At 43.5% G+C, this 21,802-nt stretch overlaps 1 protein-coding gene across 1 annotated transcript in view; it reads left to right on the top strand.

Moving 5' to 3' along the window:
• Positions 1-21,802, top strand: part of LOC146171570 (cGMP-dependent protein kinase, isozyme 1-like) — a 317,967-nt gene that overhangs the window by 288,944 nt on the left and 7,221 nt on the right. The window contains exons 13-14 of the mRNA XM_084586427.1: positions 19,266-19,615; positions 20,646-20,712. Of these exons, the coding sequence (XP_084442553.1) occupies positions 19,266-19,615; positions 20,646-20,712 (417 nt within the window). The remainder of the gene's footprint in view (positions 1-19,265; positions 19,616-20,645; positions 20,713-21,802) is intronic.

The raw sequence follows: 21,802 nt of genomic DNA, 5'->3' as shown, positions 1-21,802 counted from the left end.
TAACAACGGTGGTATTCTGGCTTCAAGGTATAATACATTGGTAGCCACAAATTTGGGGAGCCCAAGGCATAATCTAAGCGCTTCCCGCTATAAAAGAACAAGCGGACGAATTTTGTAAGCAGGTGAACCAGAAAATAACACAGATCCAAATTCTATAATTGGGCGGACATACATAACATAAATCAATAAAAGTGCGTCTCGCCGCATCCCAGACCTTGGATTGCTTAACCTGCGCAACATACCCACAGCACGTGCCCCCTTCGCTCCAACATGTTCAATGTGATCCCTCCATGCCAGATGGTCATCGTAAATCACCCCTAGATATTTCATAGACTTAACTTGAGGAATTATTTCCTGCCTAAGTGTTAGAAAAAGATTTACCGCATCCTGAATTTTGAAAACAAGGAACGCGCACTTTTTAACGTTTATGTAAATCTTAAGTCACATAACCAATTTTGAAGGGAGCTTAGGTACGATTGCAGGCGCCTGTTGAGGGATTGAATGTCAGGTACAGCCGTAAAGAATGCGATGTCATCCGCATAGACATACGTGCGAACCTCCTGATGAGTGGGAATTGAACTCATTAAAATGTTAAAGAGCACGGGCGAGAGAACTGCCCCTTGAGGGACACCTCTGGTTTGTTGATATTTGCCAGAATGCACTCCATTCAATGAACAGTAAAATTGTCTGTTTTGTAGGAATGTAGATATCCAATCAATTAAGTATTGTGGAAAACGTAGAGATTCTAATCTGTGCAATAAAATTCGGGGCTCTAAGCCTTCTCTATATCGAGAGTCACCAATGCAGCATGCATTTTTTTGCGCCGCGCAAGAATTCGGCTCTCAAGGTCGGTATGTGCATTCCATATTGAAAATTTTGCTCGAAATCCGATTTGACAGGGACTAAGAATATGTTTTTGTTCTACAAACTCGGTAACCCGTTTGAGTACGACCCTTTCAATTAATTTTACCAAGTTTGATCTAAAAAAAATATTGGTCTGATATTGTCCAAAGTATAGCCACCACCATTATGTTTCCGTGAAGGAATCACTTTGGCTAGTTTCCAGTCACCAGGTATCCGAGAATGAATTATTGAGTAATTTACCAATTCTAACAAGGAATTTGGAGACACCTCAAAAAGGATCTTTAACATTTTTGACGTTACTCCATCAGGACCATTCGCAGCAGCTGGCAACGTCATTACAATCGAAGAAAGCTGAGAAAATGTAATTTTAGGGACATCCTTAACCGTATATACTGGGCCTACGAACATAGGGGATTTGGGAAGTGTTGACAAAAAACGCTTTTCTAAACCTTTAGCGATGTTTTCTACTGTTTAAGAGCGTCTTTAGGAGTCGAAACGCATGAGGGTAAATTTTCTGAGACAGCAATCTTTTTCCGGGATTTTAAAAACCTGAAAAGTGCACGTCGGTTATTAGATTGTGAAAGGTAATTGAAATGCTCAGTATCATAACTATCTTTCGCTTGTGCGACTGTGCGTTTAAATGTAGCTGCAAAAAAATTATAATCATGCCAATTTTTGGGGCACTGGTTGTGAAGGAGCTTCTTCCATGCAGCCTTTCTTCTTCTGTAATCACGCGAACAATCTACATTCCACCATTTTGTTGATGTATTCCCTTTAGATGCACGTACTAAGAAGTCACACTTCTTGCGACAGGATGCAATAGCCTGGCATAATGTTTGCGATTTTAACTCTTCCGTAGCCTCAACCACTGACTCAAGAGACGAAATCAAAAAGGAGTTAAACTGGTTATAATTTACGTATGATCTCAACTGAGATGTCTGCGGAGTTAAGCGGCAGTTATCCTCAAAAACAATAGGTACATGGTCGCTAGAGGTGCCACCATCAACTGTCGACCAATTTAGTATAGAAACACTAGTGCTGGAAAAAGTTAAACTAATCACAGATTGACTGTGAGCACGTGCAAAAGTTGGTAAGCCAGAATTCATGCAGTTAAGGTTATTGTCTGAAAGCCAATTCCACAGACGCTTGCCACGAAACATGGTGCGAATTAAAATCTCCAGCCAAAATAACCGAATTTTGACAATTAACAAGTAGGTGATCTAGAGATCTGGTGTCCTGAACACCATGAGGGAAATAAACATTCGCTAATGTAAACGGACTGAACCCTGGAATTTCAAAATCTAAAGCTAATAATTCAGAATCTAAAGTAGAATATTGAAAAGAAATCTTAGCCCTATGACAAAATTTTGAAGAAACTAGAATTAGTAACCCACCACCTCTTGACTGCCGATCTTGTCGGAATGATCGATAATTTTGTAAGTGAAAATGTTTTCCAGTTGCAAGCCAAGTTTCTTGCAAAACAATTATTACTGGATTATGTTTTAAAGAAAGAAAAACTAAATCTGTAGTAGCTGAAAGAAGAGATCTACAGTTCCACTGAAGAACTTTTAACGTTCCTATGGTTATGTAATCCGGGCAGCAGCAACAGCATGCCTTAAAATGTTTTCCTTTGGTTTAGAGCCTAGCTGTTGCTTTTTTGATTTTGCCTGTGGGCGAGGTGATGACGGGTTTGACAACGGGAATACACTGCGTTTTAGAATTCGCGTATCTGTCTCTCTCATATCTGCATCATGAGCCTCGTCTGACTTGTCGGAATTTTGCACAGGTGATGCGGAAAGAGACTCATTTTGCGAGCAAGACATTGCAGCTAATGAGTGCTGCACTGATAGTGAATGCGCAGGTGCCGTAGGAGAAACCATAGCAGTTTGCACAGCCTGAGAAATGTGAGGTGCCAGAACGTCGGATATGCATTCTGTGACTGTTGTCACAATCCTACCCACCATTTTGGTCATGGTTGCTTCCACAGCAGTTATTATGGTTTTAGACATCGTGGAATCTAATGATGCTCCTGAACGGGCTGACACACCTGCATACTCATGAGCTCTCTCTAATTTCTTGAATTGCCTTACACCTCGAGCAACGTTTGCGGTCAATAATCTCCAGAATTTGCATTTCATGCGCTCTAGAAGGACATTCCAAAGAATTTGCTGAGTGAAGACCGCCGCAAAGACAACATTTGACATTTTGATCAGAGCATAAGTGTGCTTTATGGGCATCGCCGCATTTGCAACACCGCAAAGTGGATTTGCAACCGCCAGCAGTATGGCCATAACGCCAGCAGTTGCTGCACTGCAGAGGCTTTGATGGTAGGTGATCTCCTCTGAATATTTAAGGCCACGCTTTAATCTCCGTTGGACAGACTGTGCCTGCAAATGTAGCAATAACCGATTCTGTCGGCACACGAACATTATTGACCTCCCGGCTACAGCGATAGACCGCAACAACGCCTACCGCGGAAAGAAGGTCAAGGGTTTCTTGTGGACTTAATGAGGAATCTACACCTCGGACTAGACCTTTTGTGCAGGCCAGGTGCGAAGGGATAAAACTGGTAATCTGATGAGTGGCAAAAGTAGAGCATTTTAGCAGATCCTTTATACATGACAGGTCTGGTGAACGGCAAAGAATCCAGCCGCAACCAAATTGGCGCGCCTCGGCTATTCCTTCGTAGAAGGAAGTGGTTTCCTGAAGAGCAGCTTGAACAGCTCCTGGGTTGTTCATATTAATGGTGCCCCCATCCTTAGGAACGAGCGCCACAGGGATGTTGCGGACACCGGAGCTCTGAAAAGCTTCCAAGGGCAGATCATCGGTCAGGGGGAAAGCCGACCAAGGGGAGCGCCCTTGGCGGGGGACTGCGTCGACATTACCTTAAATTGACAGCGTCACCGCTTGCATTAGTCAACAGAGACCAAAAGAAGCAAATGGGAAAGACAAAACCAGGACCAGTAACTTAGACGATCGTCAAGCGAGCTCAGGAATGGCGACAACGTTGGTGCCGATAGTCCAAATATCCAATTCGTTTTTTTACAGATTTAGACGCCGGAAGTCGCACGCTTTATCTGTGAGGGACCGAGCCTTCTTCTTCTTTCTCTTATTTTTCTTCTTCTTCCACTGGCAGGGACACGGCACAAAGCGTCGAGTGGTTAGACCTGGCGTGGCATTGTTTTCGCAATAAAATTTGCAGTGGCTTAACTCAGCTAGGCAAAGATATACATAGCGAAAGCAAACGCAGCGTTTACAAAGTCGGCATCAAATGTTCTCATCGCCGTCTCACTCGCTTTAGCTGTAGTCTGTAATCCTGCGAATCTTCTTAGACCTCCTTCGTGCTTTATTGTCGTGACATTTTTATTGGGTGCGAGCTCCACCACTGGAGCGGGCGGCGCTGTATCGGCCTAGGGTAACAAGTGGAAGCACTTGAATCTGCCTACTACTGCTGGAGCGGCCGCTGGATTGAATTTGTGTGTTTTAAAATCTAGAAGTCACGATTTTCTCTACAGTTTTGCTTTTGACTTGTACCAGCATCACACACTTTCATCTTGCGTCGTCGCTGTTGTTGCTTTAGCTTATTTAGGCCCTTGACATGGTCTGTTACTGCTCCGTATACGCAATGGAAATCGGTGCATGCTGCCATTTATACGCGATAACTTAGCTGAAGGAGGCTTGGTTTAATAAGTTGCCAATGGGTAAAGAAGTTCCACGTTGCACGCACAAGGATGACCGCTCACTTCGGTTATTCTTGTGTGTGAAACATGCGTTTCATTGAACAAGCGTTTATCTATATGGAGTTGGAGAGTTCTGTGAGTTGCGGCCAAAGGACAGGTGCTAATTAAATTTTTTATTCTTGCGCTTACTACTAGTGAAGCTAACGAAGTCTTATTGCTAGTGGATTTGAACATATGCTGGCTTCTTCGACAAACAGTACCTATCGAGAGCAAGGAATGTTCGACCGAAAGTGGGGACATGAGAAATTTTTTCACATTTTTGATACTCGAAACAAAACGTTTTTGCTGCCACGAGCCACAGTACGCGTTGTGACTCGTCTTATACAACTTCAGCAGCAATTTCATAACTGCGGAGAAAAACAAACACCCGCTCGAAGCTCAAGTGGCAATGATCGCGATCCTTGTGCAAGAAGGAACGCATCAATGCACAGTTGCTTTAAACGATTTCTTCGCGTCATCCCCATTGTAAAACTTAAATATACAAGGATCAGCCGAATGGTGCCGCTTCAACCGGCACTGTGAATAGTGCACGACGTCTGTCACCACCTGAGAGCCCCGTTCCTCTACCAGAGAATTGTGATTACAGAGAAATGCAGAGATATACTGGTACAGCGCATAATTTACTCAAAATAATTACTTTGCTTTAGAGGAAGTATTAAGAGACTTGGAATGGGAGCAGTTAGGGGTAAGGGTAGATGGAGAATACCTCCGTAATCTGCGATTACAGGAACTAGAGGGTGTGAAATGGAATATCATAGGGCTTAGTGAGGTTTATATATACTGTACTGAAGGATGGCCATGTAGTGTGTTATCGAGGTTTACCAGAGGGGCGACAACTAGTAGTAGGTTTCCTTCTCAGTAAGTAGATAGCGGGTAATATAGAAGAATTCTATAGTATTAATGAGAGGGTGGCAGGCATCGTAATTAGGCTTAATAAGCGATATAAACTGAAGGTTGTACAGGCCTATACACCCACATGTAGTTATGATGACCAGGCAGTTGAAAGCTTCTACGAAGATGTAGAATCGGCAATGCGAAAAGTGAAGACGCAGTACACTGCGCTAATCGGCGACTTCAATGCCAAGGTAGCGAAAAAGCAGGTAGGACACCAGGCAGTAGGTGACTATGGCATTGGTTGTAGGAATAGCAAGGGAGAGTTACTAATTGAGTTTGCAGAGCGTAATAACTTAAGAATCATGAATACCTTCTTCAGCAAACGGAAGAACCGGAAATGGACATGGAAAAGTCCTAACGGGGAGACTAAAAATAAAATTGACTTTATAATGGGTTCAACCCCCGCCATTTTGCAAGATGTAGAGGTAATTGGGAAAGTGCGATGCAGTGACCACAGGATGGTGAGGTCCCGAGTTAGCCTAAATCTGAAGAAGGAACGCAACAAATTAGAAAGAAAACCCATCAACGAATTAGCGGTTAGTGGGAGTGCTGAAGAGTTCAGGATCTCGCTACGGAGTAGATATTCAGCTCTAAACGAGGATGGCGACATTACCCTAGAAGCAATGAACAATAATTTCAGAGATATCATTACTGAATGTGCGGTAGAAGTAGGCGGTAAAATAGCTAGAGAGGATACCGGTAAGCTGTCTAAGGAGACGAAAGACTTAAGAAACGCCAGAGTATGAAAGCTTCCAATCCAACAGACCAGTTTGAATTGGCCGAGATATCAAGGCTAATCAATAAGGGCGAGGTGGCCGATATAAGGAAGTGTAATATGGAGAAAATTGAGCATGCTGTAAAGAACTGGGGAAGCCTTAAAGCGCTAAATAAGAAATTGGGCATAGGCAAAAACCACATGTATGCGATAAGCGACAAGGAGGGCAACGTCATCACGAATATGGACAAGATAGTCAAAGTAGCCGAGGAGTTCTATACAGATCTCTACAGTAGCCAAAGTAGTCAGGACCGTAAGGAGATTGGCGGTAGGAGAAAACAGTCGGACGTGCCACCAGTTTTGAAGGACGAGGTCAAGAAAGCATTAGAAACTATGAAAAGGGGGTAATCAGCTGGAGAGGATCAGATAACTACAGATTTGCTGAAGGACGGGTGGGATATCGTGCTAGAAAAGCTGGCCACCCTGTATACGCTGTGCCTGGTGTCATCGATGGTACCGGAACCATGGAAGAATGCAAACATTATCCTCATTCATAAGAAAGGGGACTCTAAGGACCTTAAAAATTACAGACAAATCAGCTTACTGTTTGTTACGTATAAGGTATTTACTAAAGTAATCGCTAAGAGAATCAGGACAACCTTAGACTGCAATCAAGCAAAGGATCAAGCAGGTTTTCGGAAACGGAACTCTACTATCGATCATATCCATACCATCAATCAGGTGATAGCAAAATGCTCGGAATATAACCAGCCCTTATACATAGCATTCATTGATTACGAAAAAGCATTTGACTCAGTTGAAACCTCGGCGGTGATGCAGGCAATGCGAAATCAGGGGGTAGACGAGCCGTACGTGAAAGTGCTGGAAGATATATATAGTGGCTGCACAGCAACCATAGTTCTGCATAAAGAAAGTAACATAATTCCCATAAAGAAGGTTGTTAGGCAAGGAGACACAATCTCCCCAGTACTATTCACAGCTTGCTTAGAAGAAGTATTCAGAGACTTGGAATGGGAGCAGTTAGGGATAAGGGTAGATGGAGAATACCTCAGTAATCTGCGATTTGCTGATGACATTGCCTTGCTAAGCAACTCGGGGGATGAACTGAAAATAATGATTGGTGACCTAGACAGGAAAACTATAAAGGTAGGCTTGAAAATCAATATGCAGAAGACTAAGATAATGTTCAATAGCCTCGGAAAGGAACAGCAGTTTACATTAGGTAGCGAAGTACTGGAAGTAGTAGGCAAATATGTCTGCTTAGGACAGGTAGTAACCGCAGATCCGGACCATGAAAAGGAAATAACAAGAAGAATAAGATTGGGATGGAGCGCATTTGGCAAGCACTCACAGATTATGACTAGCAGCTTACCGGTATCGCTCAATAGGAAAGTATACAACAGTTGCACCTTACCTGTACTCACCTATGGTGCTGAAACGTGGAGGCTAACCAAGAGAGTTCTACTTAAGTGGAGGACAACCCAGAAGGCTATGGAATTGTAGGGGTAACATTAGGAGATAGCAAGCGTGCAGGGTGGGTCAGAGAAATAACTCAGGTTACCGACATTCTAGTGGAAATTAAGAAGAAGAAATGGGCATGAGCAGGACATGTAGCGCGAAGAGAGGATAACCGATGGTCGCTTAGGGTAACAAACTGGATTTCAAGGAAAGGAAAGCGTAGCAGGGGACGGCACAAAGTTAGGTGGGCGGATGAGGTTAAGAAGTTCGCAGGGGTCAAGTGAATGCAGTTAGCAGAGAACCGGGTTAAGTGGAGAAATATGGGAGAGGCCTTCGCCCTGTAGTGGGCATAGTCAGGCTGATGATGATGATGATGAACAAGCAGTGTTCCGAGTCGAAGCAGGCAGGTTTCAGCCAATCAATGCAGACAATATCTTCCCGGACATTAAGGAGTAGTAAAAACTAAGGTGCTAGCCAGAGGACCTTGAATGGACCATCGTACGATTGCGCAAGGGAAGACGCACAGCGCCGTTGCGTACGAACCCGTACGTGCGGCTTAAGGAACGATATCACGCATAGCGCTACTGAGACGACAGGTGTAGTCAGAAGTGTCATTAGAGAAGGCTGGCAAGGAGTATAAACATTCGACCGGTACTCAAAGAGCAGTGCCAAAATGTCAGCTCAGCGGCACTGGAGGAAGAGTCGTTTCGAAGACCAGAGCGGATGCCAAGCATATAACGAATGGAAATGCTCAATCCATGTTGAAAAAAAAATTCGAAGCCACGAGTGAAGCCTTCAGTTGCTGGTGAAAACGATCCATGACACCTTTTGATATTGTGTGGTAAGATATCTTGATATGATTCACGGCGAGCAGCTGAGAGAAGTTAGCGAACAATATTGAGTCAAACTGACATTCACGGTCAGTCGTAATGGTGGAAGGTCGTCATAGCGGCTAATTCAGATCGCGTAGTGTTTGACCTATCGACTCTGTCGTTACGTCCGCACGGCCAGCCATCAATCTGTCAATGCAGATTAGTAGGTAGCGATGGCTCCAGCAGGGTGCAGGGGATTGAAGGTTGAAGGTTTATTTCCTCAACTGGTGTTGCGAGAACAGTCACAGGAAAAGCTCTATAGACAGCTTGAGAGGTCCTGGCAGAGCAGCATTGACGGCAGCGGAGTACAACATCAAACAAGGTGTGAGGAAAAAAAACATGTTCGGTACAAAGAAAGAGACATGTACATTCAGTACGCAGTAAACTGTACTTGTACAGTACAAAAATACACGAACATTTGGGGCAATTCTTTCAGAGAAATATTCAATAGATCTATATTTTCGTATTTTCGAAGCTGTACAACTGGTTCAGAAGGGTGGATAAGGTATGCTGCAACATTTGTTTGCCATAGTTCGTGCGGCATTTCTTAACATGCCAAGGTTCTGCTGCGAAGGTATCATACACAGTTCTGCTTTGCCCTAACGCAGAAAGTGTAAGTAAGAAGTCACCATTTTTCTTTATGGCGAGTTTATATCTATAGCACAGCCTATATTGATACATGGACTTCATTTGTATAACGTTGTGTTGATGGAAAAGGCTTGCAGTTTGGAAGAAATACGGCACTTTACATGCAATGCGTATAATGCGTTTTTGTAAGACAGTGAGTTTGTTCATATTTTCAGCTCTTGTTGTTGCCCACACCATACATCCGTAGTTGGCAATTGAAAAGAACAAAGAGTGGTAAAGTAATATGTTAATTGACGTAGGAAAATTAAAGCAATTTCGGTGCATGATACCAACTGTTCTGGAAAGTTTCTAAACTACGTAATTAATACGGTCATTCCACGACATATCTGCTGCAAAGTAAACACCGAGAGTTTTCACAGACTGCACAAATTCGATTCTGGTATTGTTTAATTCAATTAGAGGAGGTTCAAAATGTTTATGACGTGGATGAAACATGACTGCAGCAGTTTTGCTAACGTTAATCCTTAAGCGATTATCAGCCGCCCAAGTATTTATTTATTTTAAGGTTTTATTAGCTCGATTTGCGAGATAAGCAGTTGAAGTACCCGAAGAAAACAGGCTAGTGTCATCTGCGTAAATTAAGTACTTAGCGATGTTCAGAATATGATTAAAATAAAGAACAAAAAGAAGTGGACTCAAAATGCTCCCTTGCGGAACGCCAGAAGCTACCGCTTTCAACTCGGAGCATTCACCGGCAATACTAACAAACTGAGACCTATGTCGCAAGTATGAGGAAATCAGCATATGGGCTATGCCTGTGATGCCGTAGTAACCCAATTTAGTAAGCAGCACAGAGTGATTAACAAGGTCAAACGCCTTTGAAAAATCTAAAAAAAATTCAAGTACCATGTTTTTTTATTCAAAAGTTTTTAGTATGAACTCTTTCTGATCAAGGAAAGCTAACTCAGTCGATCTGTTTTTACGAAAACCATATTGAGCTGTAGTGATAATGTTATATCTTTCAGTGAAGCAGGATAGCCGTTTAATAGTGAATTTTTCGAGGCCTTTTGAAAACACAGGTAAGATTGATATCGGGCTATAGTTTGCCACTTCATTTGTGTTTCCTTTTTTTTATACACTACTGTAACTTTTGCTTTTTGCATAAGACGCGGGAAAACGCCGGACACCAAAAATAGGATGAAGATATTGGCAAGGCAAGGTGCAAAGATGTCGATAGTAAATTTTATGGGCTGTATCTGGAAACCTGACGCATTTGTAGCTTTACTTAAGGTGATAAAACTTTTGTAACGACTTCATTTACTATAACCGGTGTTAGAAATATTGTTTCACTATTTCGGGCACTTATATTAGACAGATTTACGTCGCCGTTTGATGTATCAGCAAAGGAAAGAAAGTAGTCATTAAAGCCATCTGCTAGGTCAGCACCTTTTAATTCAATCCCTTCATGAATATTTCTGGTCGGTTCGGAAGAATTAGCAAAGATAGATTTTAAAACCTTCTACAGCGGTTCAGGACACATACTTTGTAAAAACACTATGTAAAATTTATCTCGTTTTCTTTTTCGACCCATGGTTTTTACTTTTCTTTGAATGTGAGGAAAGGAAGCATAATAAATGTCAGTAAATATCTCTCAAAATTTTGCGTATGCTTCATCAGGGTCACTTTCCTTAAAAACATGTTCCCAGTTAACAATAGATAAGCGTTCCCTGAACTCGCATAAAGTGTGATCATTTATAACTCAATAAAATGACGTTTGGTGCGGTTGTCGTTGGGATTTCAGAGTGACATTGACAAATATGAATATTGGCATGTGATTACTCAGAGCATAAGCGATAGTGCCAGATTTCAAGCTATCTGTTTTGAAGTTTCTTATGACAAGATCTAAAAGTGTTTTTGATTCTGTCCTAATCCGTGAAGGTGACTTGATGAAATTTACACAGGAGTGAACGTTTAATAAAGTATTAAACTCGATTGATGTGTTATTATTGGCCAGCATGTCAATGTTAAAATCGCAACCTAAAACTAACTGATATTGGTTCATGTTAACACATTCTAGGAATTAATGAAGAAATAAAAAGATCTCAGCAGAACTGCTACCCGCGGGACGATAGCAGACACAAAATATCCTTGTGCCAGACTTGACTGCCAAGACTTCGTTTTGGGGCGTGATGCGACAAAATTCAGGCAGCATTTCTGATTTCATAAGATTCGAAACTAACATTGAAACACCACCTCCCCTTCTTATGGATCGATTCATATAGAAACACTTGTACGTCGGTATAACATAAACGTCACCTTCACAAGTAAACCATGTTTCCGAAAACAACAACAGCGAAACAAGTTTCCACTACGCTGAAAAACAGTCAAGTTCTTCTTGTTTATTTCGGCCAGATCTGAGATTAACGTGAATACAACACCAGCAACGAGGATTATCACGCTTATTGGAACTACTGAGGTCAGGGAGATCAAATAGATCAGTAAAAAAAGACACTGAAAAATGAGTGCCGCGTATTACCGCACATTACTGGCCTCACAACTGGTCTAAATCTGCAGCACAACGGATGACAATCAAAGGATCGTATTGTTTCTTTCTAACGAACACTTTTCCATTACGGTGCCAAACGTACTGGTATCATTTTCACCTGCCCAAGCCATTGCATAGCGCAGCAGCTCACGACTTTGACGCGTCATGTTTTCAGTGACTGAAACATCCGACTGAGCATCTCTTGAGGCTGTCCGCTTCTGAAACCACATGTCACGAGTTGAGAGCTTTAAAAACCGTACAATGATCCCGGGTACCTTCCCTGCGTTTAAAGGAAGTCAGTCTGTGCACAACATCGACGTCGTTCAAAATGAGCCTTGGCAAAAATTTTGCTATATCATTTACCTTTTCCATCAGATTCTCATCATTTGTCACCGGTATGCAATGCACCTCAAGGTTCAGCTCTCTATTTCGCCACTCAAGGTCGTTCACAGTCATTTTCAACGACTCAACATCATCAGCGTCGACTCTGGTCTCAAGGGCACTAACACGTTTCTTTAAGGTACAGATTTCTTTATCGTTTGACGAGTTGCTCAAGTATATCATCGTATTTTTTTACATTAGTTCAATGGACTTCTTCACTTCATCGACTTGATCAGGCAGGGCAGCAAGAGCATAAAGTGTTTTACATATGCCGGCTAAACAGTTATCAAGGACTAGCTGCGTACTGGGCCTGTCAGAGCTTCCTGCGTTTGTTTTACGAGAGTGTGGGCATCGCCACGCTTTGCGACCTTTCTCGCCTTCTCCCTTAATGTTGACGAAGAAACACCAGAGCAATTGCAGAGATGGTAGGTGTACTCATATTCGACGCACTTGATGGCGAGTCCGTCACTTGGCAGACAGTCTTGGCAAGAAGGGCATGTCTCCGGCATGTTAGCCTTACTATAGCTTATGCAACATACAGGTTTAAAATTGGAAAATCTTTCTCCTAACACTACAAATGAGAGCACGGTAAAAAAAGCAAGCAGCGAGCAGCACGGCAGCAGCAGCGGTGGTGAAAGAAAATTGTCTAGTAGAAGAGTAGGTTTTTCACCAACCTGTATGGCGAAAACAAAGCAGATAAGGGGGCGTCCGATCATCACCGTCGCTGCTGCTCGTGTGACCCGTTTACAGCTCTGCCGGCAGAAGCGCGGTAGTGCAAAAGTCTGTGACGTCACATTTAGAGCTGTCTTGAGGCCAGCGCAGCAGGGCTCGTCGTTGAAATCTGCGATGCAAGTAATTCATGGAAGCTGAGTGTCGGTAGGCACGGAACTGTACGCCTTCAGAACAGAGCAAGGCAGTGCACTATGGCAGCAGGCAGTCAGGGGTAACCAGCCTGTAAGGCGAAAATAAAGCATATAAGGGGGCGTCCGATCACCACCGTCTCTGCTGCTCGTGTGACCCGTTTACAGCTCGGCCGGCAGAAGCGCGGTGGCGCAAAGGTCGGTGACGTCACACTTAGAGCTGTCCTGAGGCCAGCGCAGCAGGGTTCGTCATTGAAATCTGCAGATGCAAGTAATTCACGGAAGCTGACCGTCGGCAGGCACTGGAATGTACGTGTTCAGGATAGAGCAAGGCAGTGCACTATGGCAGCAGGCAGTCAGGGGTAACCAATCTGTAAGGCGAAAACAAAGCAGATAAGGGGGCGTCCGATCACCACACTCGCTGCTGCTAATGTGCGACAATACCGACGTGCAGATGACGCTATTAAGATGTAGACGATCGTTGGAGTGTTTTCGGGGTGCTTCCCACAGGCTAGCCTAGCACCAGTCACTGAATTGTACTCAAGTCATCGATAGTGTTACTGGTCATGACACTTCGTCGTAACTCTACGGGAAGCCTTGCGTACGGGGGAGCCTTGCATTTTCCTTTTAGAAGCTAACAGAACATTGGAAATAAAATATAAAAGCAATGCTTCTTGAAACCTCATGAATCATAATTAAAATTGTTTGAATGAAGCCAGCTGGTCAAAAATTGATAACCAGCTTCGGGAAACAGTGATTTCAACGCATCGCGAATCTACACAATGTGCTCAATGAAATAGTTTCCAGCAGGCCTGACATTCACATCTTCATTACAAACTGCTGTCCTCGTGTTCCATACACCATGCATACAGACCAGCATGATCAAGTCATATGGCACAGCACCTCGTTCATGTACTGGCAAAAGCGGATGTCAAAAGCTCTAAACGGAGGTCTTTCTTTAGCCTTCCAACATTCCAGAAAGATGTGCTCTATTGTTTCAGGCTTATGACAAATCAAGCAACTTACAGTTCATAGTACAAAATTAGCTGGGGCTTAGCTTTAGTTAAACCCGGTAAGTTGCGTGAGCAAGCCGACGTAGCTTCTCTTTCTTTTCTTTCTTCTTCCTCTTTCCTTTTCCTCCTTTATCTTTTTATTTTTCTTATTTTTATTTTTAATTTTTTTTTATTTTTTCTAATCTTCTTCTTTTCCTTTTTCTTCTTTTTGTGCTGCTTCTTCTTTTTCTAAGACCTCAAATTTGGCTACCGGCCGGGTTTATGCCACGGGCTGAAACCTCGCGTAGTATTGCTTAAGCAATAAAATCCCCTTTTCTTGCAGCCAGGGCTTAACCGAAACGTGTTAGTGGGAAGTTGGAAGGAGGGTTTTGATGAAGACCGAGTTGGCATTTTTTAACTCTCTTAGACGTCACCTCCTGGAACTGCACCATATATGGAACGTTATAGGGGCACTGGTAATAGCACGTCTCATAAATGTCTCTAAATGTTTCTACTTGTAACACTAGACAGATATTCCAAAGAAAACCGAGCTTTCAAAATCTGGCAAGCTGATACAACCTCGCAAAAGAAACCTGGAACACGTGTGGTCATTGCGTCGGACGTAAACGCAACAAAGTGAGATAAAACTTCCCGTAGGATTACTAGTATCACTGCTCAAAAAAAAAAACAGATAACTTTTATCGCACAAAATCAGAACCCTAGACACCACCTGCTGTAAAAACAAATCAACCAGTCCAAGACCCTCTTGTCTCAGAGAGCGAGACAAATTTGTCCAATTAGTTTACTACCACTTAGATTCCGAGACAAAGATCGCGAAGACTCTGTCTTTTGCATGTCTGCTTTCTTTATGCACAACCTTGAAGCACGACTAAACGTTTCCCGACAATGAACAAGTTGCACACGGTGGCGCGAGAGAATATTAAAAGCTCGTGACCACCTCAGCTGAGAGTCTTCTGCCGCGCCTTGTCGGTTTCACTATCCCAGATAGATAGATAGATTTATTGAAAGGAAAAGGCAGAGAGATTGGCCGGAATAATTCAAATCTGGCCTGCTACTCTGCACTGGGGAAGGGGAAGGAGAGAAGAAAGATCATGATGGGTGACGATGTGGGAGAAGGCATATCAAATACATATACAGGCACTGAGCTTGCTTTACTAGCGCGAATCAAGTCCACTGGCGCACAAAAAACGGCAAAGAGCACGTGCTGCCTGGACACCCTTCCCCTTGTCCTGCCAAGCACCCAGGAGCAGTTCCTCTGACAAAGGCCTCTTGTCCAAACGCTTCAAAGAAGCGGCTAGCACACTTCTTTCGCACGCATACGCTGGACACACCTATAATATATGGTCCACAGTTTCTGGGATGCCAAGTTGAACATTCCCGCCAGTCTACCTGACCAATTAAAGGTAAGTACTTGCGCGTGAAAGCCAAGTTTAAACGAGGTCTATGTAGCAAGCATGCCTGATGATGCGGAATATCACGCGGAAAATAAAATTTCAATGTTCGATCGAGCCTTCTTAGGCGAATGTGTCGGGCGTCCGGCTGGGCCCAGTAAGCTGCTGTAGCATTTTTCACACAACTCGTAAGAAGGCACGTCGTATCTGCTCTTGAAAAAGGCACAGCTGTTTGGAGGCCATTGCTGAGTGTGCTTTTCGCTTCAACATCAGCCTTTTCATTGCCATGGACCTCGCAGTGGGCAGAGATCTATTGAAGCATAATCCTATGGCCTTGCAGCTGGGCAGATGTGAGGAGCTTAGTTTACTGCCAGGCACTGGTAGGCAGTGTGGCGTAAGAAGTTTTCCAAAATTTGCAATGCAGTATTTGAGTCCGTGAATATACACCATTTTTGAGGTGGTTCTCACATTTGTAGCGAATAGATTCCCGAATGGCTACAAGTTCAGCAGCGGTTGATGTAGAAGAATGTGCCAAAAGGAAATGGGTCGTTTTCTGAGCTGGTATGACCACAGCTGCGGCGGATGCCTGTGCTGACACAGATCCATCGGTGCATACGTGAATATATTTAGATATTCTGATCAGATGAGTGGCAGAGTGAGTTGTTTGAGTCTACTAAATGGCACCATTGATTTCTTTAGTATTCCGGGAATACGAAGATGCACCAAAGGTTTATCCATCGTCCAAAGTGATTGGGTTGGACGATATGGGAGGGCATATCCTGTCGGTACTTGCGACTGATGGCAGCGGAGTGAATTTTTAAAACTGCAGTCCGGCCGCTCATCCAGAATCTTGATAAATGAGTGAAAATGGTAAATATACACGAAGTGGTTCGTGTGACAAGTATATTGGGCGAGCATGTGCCTCTTCACTCGTGCCGTTGTTAGAGGTGTCCTCAAGAAGGAAATGCTCATACTAGAGAGTACTGGGAGTCTGTACCAAATGTAGCCAACAGTCTCGCCGTATTAAGGAGTGCTCAGTTGGACCCCATTTGATGCCAGCCATGAAAGAAAGTACATGGCAAAAATTAATTAGCCTTTTCTTCACCATAGTAATATGTTTCGACCAAAATAGTCGGTGGTCAATAATTACTCCCAAGAATCTGTGCCTGGAGACGTACAGTATTTGAACTCCTTGAAGAGTAATCGAGTAGCGGCTGACACATTTTCCCGTAAATGCGATCGCTGCACACTTTTCTGCTGCTAAAAGTAATCCTTGACGCCGTAAGTACCTCGATGTCGATAACATAGCTCATTGCAATCTCGCACGTAATTGTGGGCGCGTCGAACCAGAATCCTAGATGCAGGTGTCATCATCATATTGCAGTATTCCTTCTTATCCTTATAGAGATCTAGTGGTACCTCTAGCTACTTTACTGATGTCTGTGACCACTGGATATTTCAGAACACAAATGGTTTGGTGTTACAGTACCCGTGCCAAAAGCCTAAGCATTTGCTCCAATTCGTGGCGCCTCCGGACATCTGACAAACTATATTTGTATTATTAACTGTTTCCATGATGCTATCTTTGTCGCTACAAAAAACACCTACATATTCGGCGTAAGCTAAAATTATTACCTCACTTGCCATTATCATGAAACTTTCAAGCCTTCATTCTGCTTAATGTTTAAAAAGCGGCTTGAAGTTTAGAGCGAACAAGGGAGACAGCGGGTATCTTTGTCGCAGTGATGCTAATATTCAAAGAGCGCTTGCGACACTCTTACAACAAGACTCGTAGAGCACATTGAATGTGCCATCTTAAAGGAATTGTAATACTGCTCATCAAAAGTTAACATGTTCTAGTATCAGATGCGAAATTTCGTAGACAACCCGATTAAAGGCTTTTTCTAAATCAAGCTGAATCATGGCGACGTACATCGCAACACTTAGGAGACTTTTTGCCACATGAATATTTGAAAAACGTTTTGTCCTTTAATCCCGCATGACTGATGTGGCCGAACAATTTGTTTTGTGACTCCTTGTAGTCTTTTCACTTATACCTTCATGAAGATTTTATCATCCACGTTCGTCAGGCTCACTGGCCGATATGAAGTTATCGACAACTGCTTAACGGGTCATTCGTTTCCGGAATAAGAATGACACGTGTTCTCCAAAAGGAAGGATGGAGACGCTTGTAGTCTTATGCACGTTTGATTACGCGATGAAGAACAATCGCAAGGTCATTTTTGAAACCTTTATAACAAGATGAGCCGATGCCATCTGCTTCGACCATGCTCACCCGATGGCTTCGACATGCATGCGACATTCCATGCTACCCGATGGCTATCTCTTGCACTGCGATAGGCATTTCAAGCGCAGCCGTTACGGTACGATACAACTTGAAACAGCAACGAAGCGATCAATCACAGATGAAAAATATATGCAGCAAGAATTGAAATTCCGCAGATCAGGCACACTAGCGCCGTCACCAGCGACAATGAAGGGATCTGGAAAGCTTTTGTCTAGTATTACTGCGACCTGCTAGGACGAAAGAGGTAGATAAAGGATTGGACGATGAATTCTTCAATTCGTGCTCACGTTGGATCGTACTACTCCACGATCGCTCCAAACACGGTGGTTATATATTTATTTTTCCTATATAGCAAACTTGCAGCCTTCGAACTTAGTGTTTTTCTCGGGTACAAAGTTGTGATCGTCATTCACCGATCTCCCTTCAAACTATCTTTTTCCCGGCTATCACGAAGGTTCAGCAATGTCCCACATCCTATAATGCATCGCTTTCTTGCTAGTAAATATCAGAATATCTTAAATTTATAGTGTTAAGTGTTTTGTCGCCATCCTCGAATGCATGCAATATTTTAAATACAGAGATATTCGGCGCGATAATGCTTGTTATAATTTACGTTTTAGCTTTAGTGCTTCCAGTGAAGCAGCGACGTCAATGAATACATTTCTGACTAACCGTTTTGCATATGTAAACACTCAGGAATGCTTCACCATGCATATTTAAATTGTCAGCTATGTCTTTCAATTATACTCGAACATATTTTTGTCTTCGCTAGCGAATCGTTACGTTATTCCCTGCGCTTTCACTTCAAGGCTCTTCAGTGGCAGATATGAAGATACACTTCAAGATCGGACAAGCTGTTGCGACTGTTGCACGCGCAAAAGCGATGTGATGCACGAATGTACTTACTAACGCACTCTTCGACGGCTGCAAATTCTTCGAGGTATTTGTGAAAAAATGCGTATCCCACATATACACAAAATGTTGTGACGTATATTGTGTATGGTTTTATGCTTATTAGCGGGCTGGCATGCTCTGACATGGTCATTCATACTCAGCTTTATCGATTGGTCCAGCTTAAGTTGACAAGTGGAAACACTCTTGCCGGTATCAGATCCATGCACGGGTACGTGCATTTTGAGTAAAACCGGACATGGTCTGTGCAGTATATGAGCTGCATACCAGTCTGGTCCGTCCGGACTGAGATCTACAATGGACATGGTGTGTCCGGTTCGACCTGCACCACGGACATGGTCTGTCCGACATAAGCTCCATACCGGACTGATTTTGCCGGTTTAAGCGTTACACCATACCGATATAAACATGTTTAAGCTGCATATAGGACAGGTCACGCCGATATGAGGTTGATACCTGATAATACAAGACAGGTAAAACCGGTTTGGCGCGATACGGCATTTTTTACGATGGGAGCGTCCGTAAAACTGCCACTGAAGTAATCATTATGCTGTTTTTACTGGGGGCGGCTAGAAGGTCGTTGAATGTGCCAAAAAAATATAGGCAGCCACATGTGTATATGTGAATACCGTGAAATTGTGTGGCTCGAGTGGAGGGCAGCGTATTCTTGACGAATGTAAGAACGATGCCACAACTCTCGCAGGTGGACTTCGGATTCTCGAAGCGCGTGCCAGCCGGCCAGAAGACGTGGACCTTCTGCGGCACACCCGAGTACGTGGCCCCGGAGGTCGTGCTGAACAAAGGCCATGATCGTGCAGTGGACTTCTGGTCCGTGGGTGTGCTGATGTTCGAGCTCCTGGCGGGCTCGCCGCCCTTCACCGCCGATGATCCCATGAAGACCTATAACATCATCTTGCGCGGCATTGACATGCTGGATTTTCCGCGCACCATGTCGCGCAACGCCGTGTCGCTTATGAAGCGCCTTTGCCGCGAGAACCCGTCCGAGCGGCTGGGCTACCAAAAGGGTGGCATAATGGACATCAAGAAACACAAGTACGTGTTTTTGATAGATTGGGCGGGATATGTTTGAGCAAAATGAACGTCACGGATCACAGAGTTAGTTAACGCGCACATGTGTTTACGACGTGCAAGCTTTGGGACATCATTTGCGTGCATTGTGCCTTCCTAGTACTTTTTTATAGGTCTACTGTGACTCTATAAGGCAGTTTCGAACACTATTCATCAAGGCTGGCACACCTTCCTTGGATATTTATGTTTATTAAAAAACTGCCGCCTTGCATTCTCGGCTTTTTCATGCGTAGACTACACAGATCATATTATTGAAATAAATAAATACCAAACACAGCCAAAAACACTCCCCACTACAGATACGACAGTAAACATTCCGGGCAAAATAGATACCTATATGTCCTGTTTTTAGGAACGAGTCTACCTTTTCCTAACTCACCACGCTCGCAAGAATGCCATATTGCATTCAGCGATAGCGTAAGAAACAAAAACGAGTCAAACTATTCGTGTTACACGAACATACAGCCATTTTTTTGTGTGATAGAAAGGCCTAGTGAGGCGGTTCAACGAAACCTAAGCCTACACTTTTGTCTCCTTTTTAACCCTACAGTTAAATATGTGCAAAGTACGGGCACAAGGTATTTAAAATTGATTTGTTTGAAAGGGTTGTTTTTTACGCAGTGTCATATGCAGAGCCATTTAAACAGCAACATTGACAAATGATCTGTCTCTTACCGCACGAGACACATGTGTTCCAACGTAACTTTTTGGGATGACTGGTTATAATTTGAAAACTGTCCATTGCAATTGAGGAGTAGGCTCCCCACTTGTGTTTCTTCGCGTTTATTCTTCCTACCAAAAACTTTTTTTAATAAATGAGGCTTTTGTCTGAAGGTTCATTGCTGCAGAAGTAGCGAGTATCTTATTAGACAACCGGCCATATACTTTCTGAAGAAAACTAAAAATCATTCATTTACTGAACTCATGAGGAGAACATATTTTCGAATATCGGCTAGCGTTACCACTTTGAGACATTACTCGATTTACTTCGCAGGTGGTTCCAGGGCTTTGACTGGGACGGGTTACAAGCGCGGACGCTCCAACCTCCCTTTGAACCTCAGGTAACAGCTGCACCATTTTGTTTTCACATTCGGAGGGCGGCAGTTTATTTCATGCCTACAGTGGAGATAGTGCAGTTCCTCCATACAATCCCGGTTCTGTGTAGGAGGAAATATGGGAAGGCCGTCCTTTTCACCATTTCATTTATTGGTTCGAACAATGAGGTGAAGGTTCATAACTTTATTACCACACGTTTTATGCAGACTCGGAAATATGGGCGTGTTGAGCGCGTCTTAAAGGCGTAGAGACCAAACTGCAATGTTGTGCAAAGCTCGTTATGAGCTTTCTTTATGTGACCATCACAAGTCAAGTATTAAAATTTCAAGGGAGGCGCAGAAATTGCTTAATCTTAACTTAAACTTTACGGAAATGCCCGCTGTCATACTCTGCACCTACCGCAAGGCATTGACTGTGACCTAGATTCACTGAAAGAAACATATACAGGTATTTGTGACGCCACTACAAAGTTTTCTGACTTAAGAAAGTTGGTTTGACGTTCGTCATCGGTTTTGACATCATCCGCTACCTGCCCATCAACCCAAGCAACTTTGACGTTGCTGATCGGCTCATTTTGGCTCTTCCATAGAGTGATAACGTTCTAACGGCTCTAATGGATGGAAGACAAGATGACTCACTGCAACCACAGTAGCCAAAATTATTTCATGGCCATTTTCATATTCACTAAACCTTGTCGGCGCGGCGATGGGCAGCGTAACGGACGACGTTGCTGGTCGCCGTAGCCGAGACCGGACTGCTCTGGCGGCGTAGCAATGTAGTGCTCATTGGGTTCGCACCAGAAAAGAAATGTGTTATCACTACTGCCCGCTAGTTACTCGTGTAACAGTAGCATGCCTGCACAAGTGCGGAGCTTTCGGAAGCGGCAGCTCCGACGGGTGTGCCAGGTGACAAAGGGGGGAATCCGATTACTGAGCAGGCAGTGAAAGAGGCAGTGAGATAGGTTTCCGTAGGTGGAGGACCAATTTTTGCAGAAGGGGTAGGATTGATAGCTGTCTAGGAAGAGTCAATGCTTAATTTATCATCATCATCAGCCTGACTATACCCACTGCAGGGCAAAGGCCTCTCCCATACTTC

Source organism: Amblyomma maculatum, unplaced genomic scaffold (assembly GCF_055883805.1).
Source record: "Amblyomma maculatum isolate TAMU_Amacu unplaced genomic scaffold, ASM5588380v1 scaffold_19, whole genome shotgun sequence".
In the NCBI taxonomy this organism is placed as follows: Eukaryota; Metazoa; Arthropoda; class Arachnida; order Ixodida; family Ixodidae; genus Amblyomma; species Amblyomma maculatum.
The sequence above is the reverse complement of the archived record's forward strand: the minus strand, read 5'-3'. Positions and strand labels throughout refer to the sequence as shown.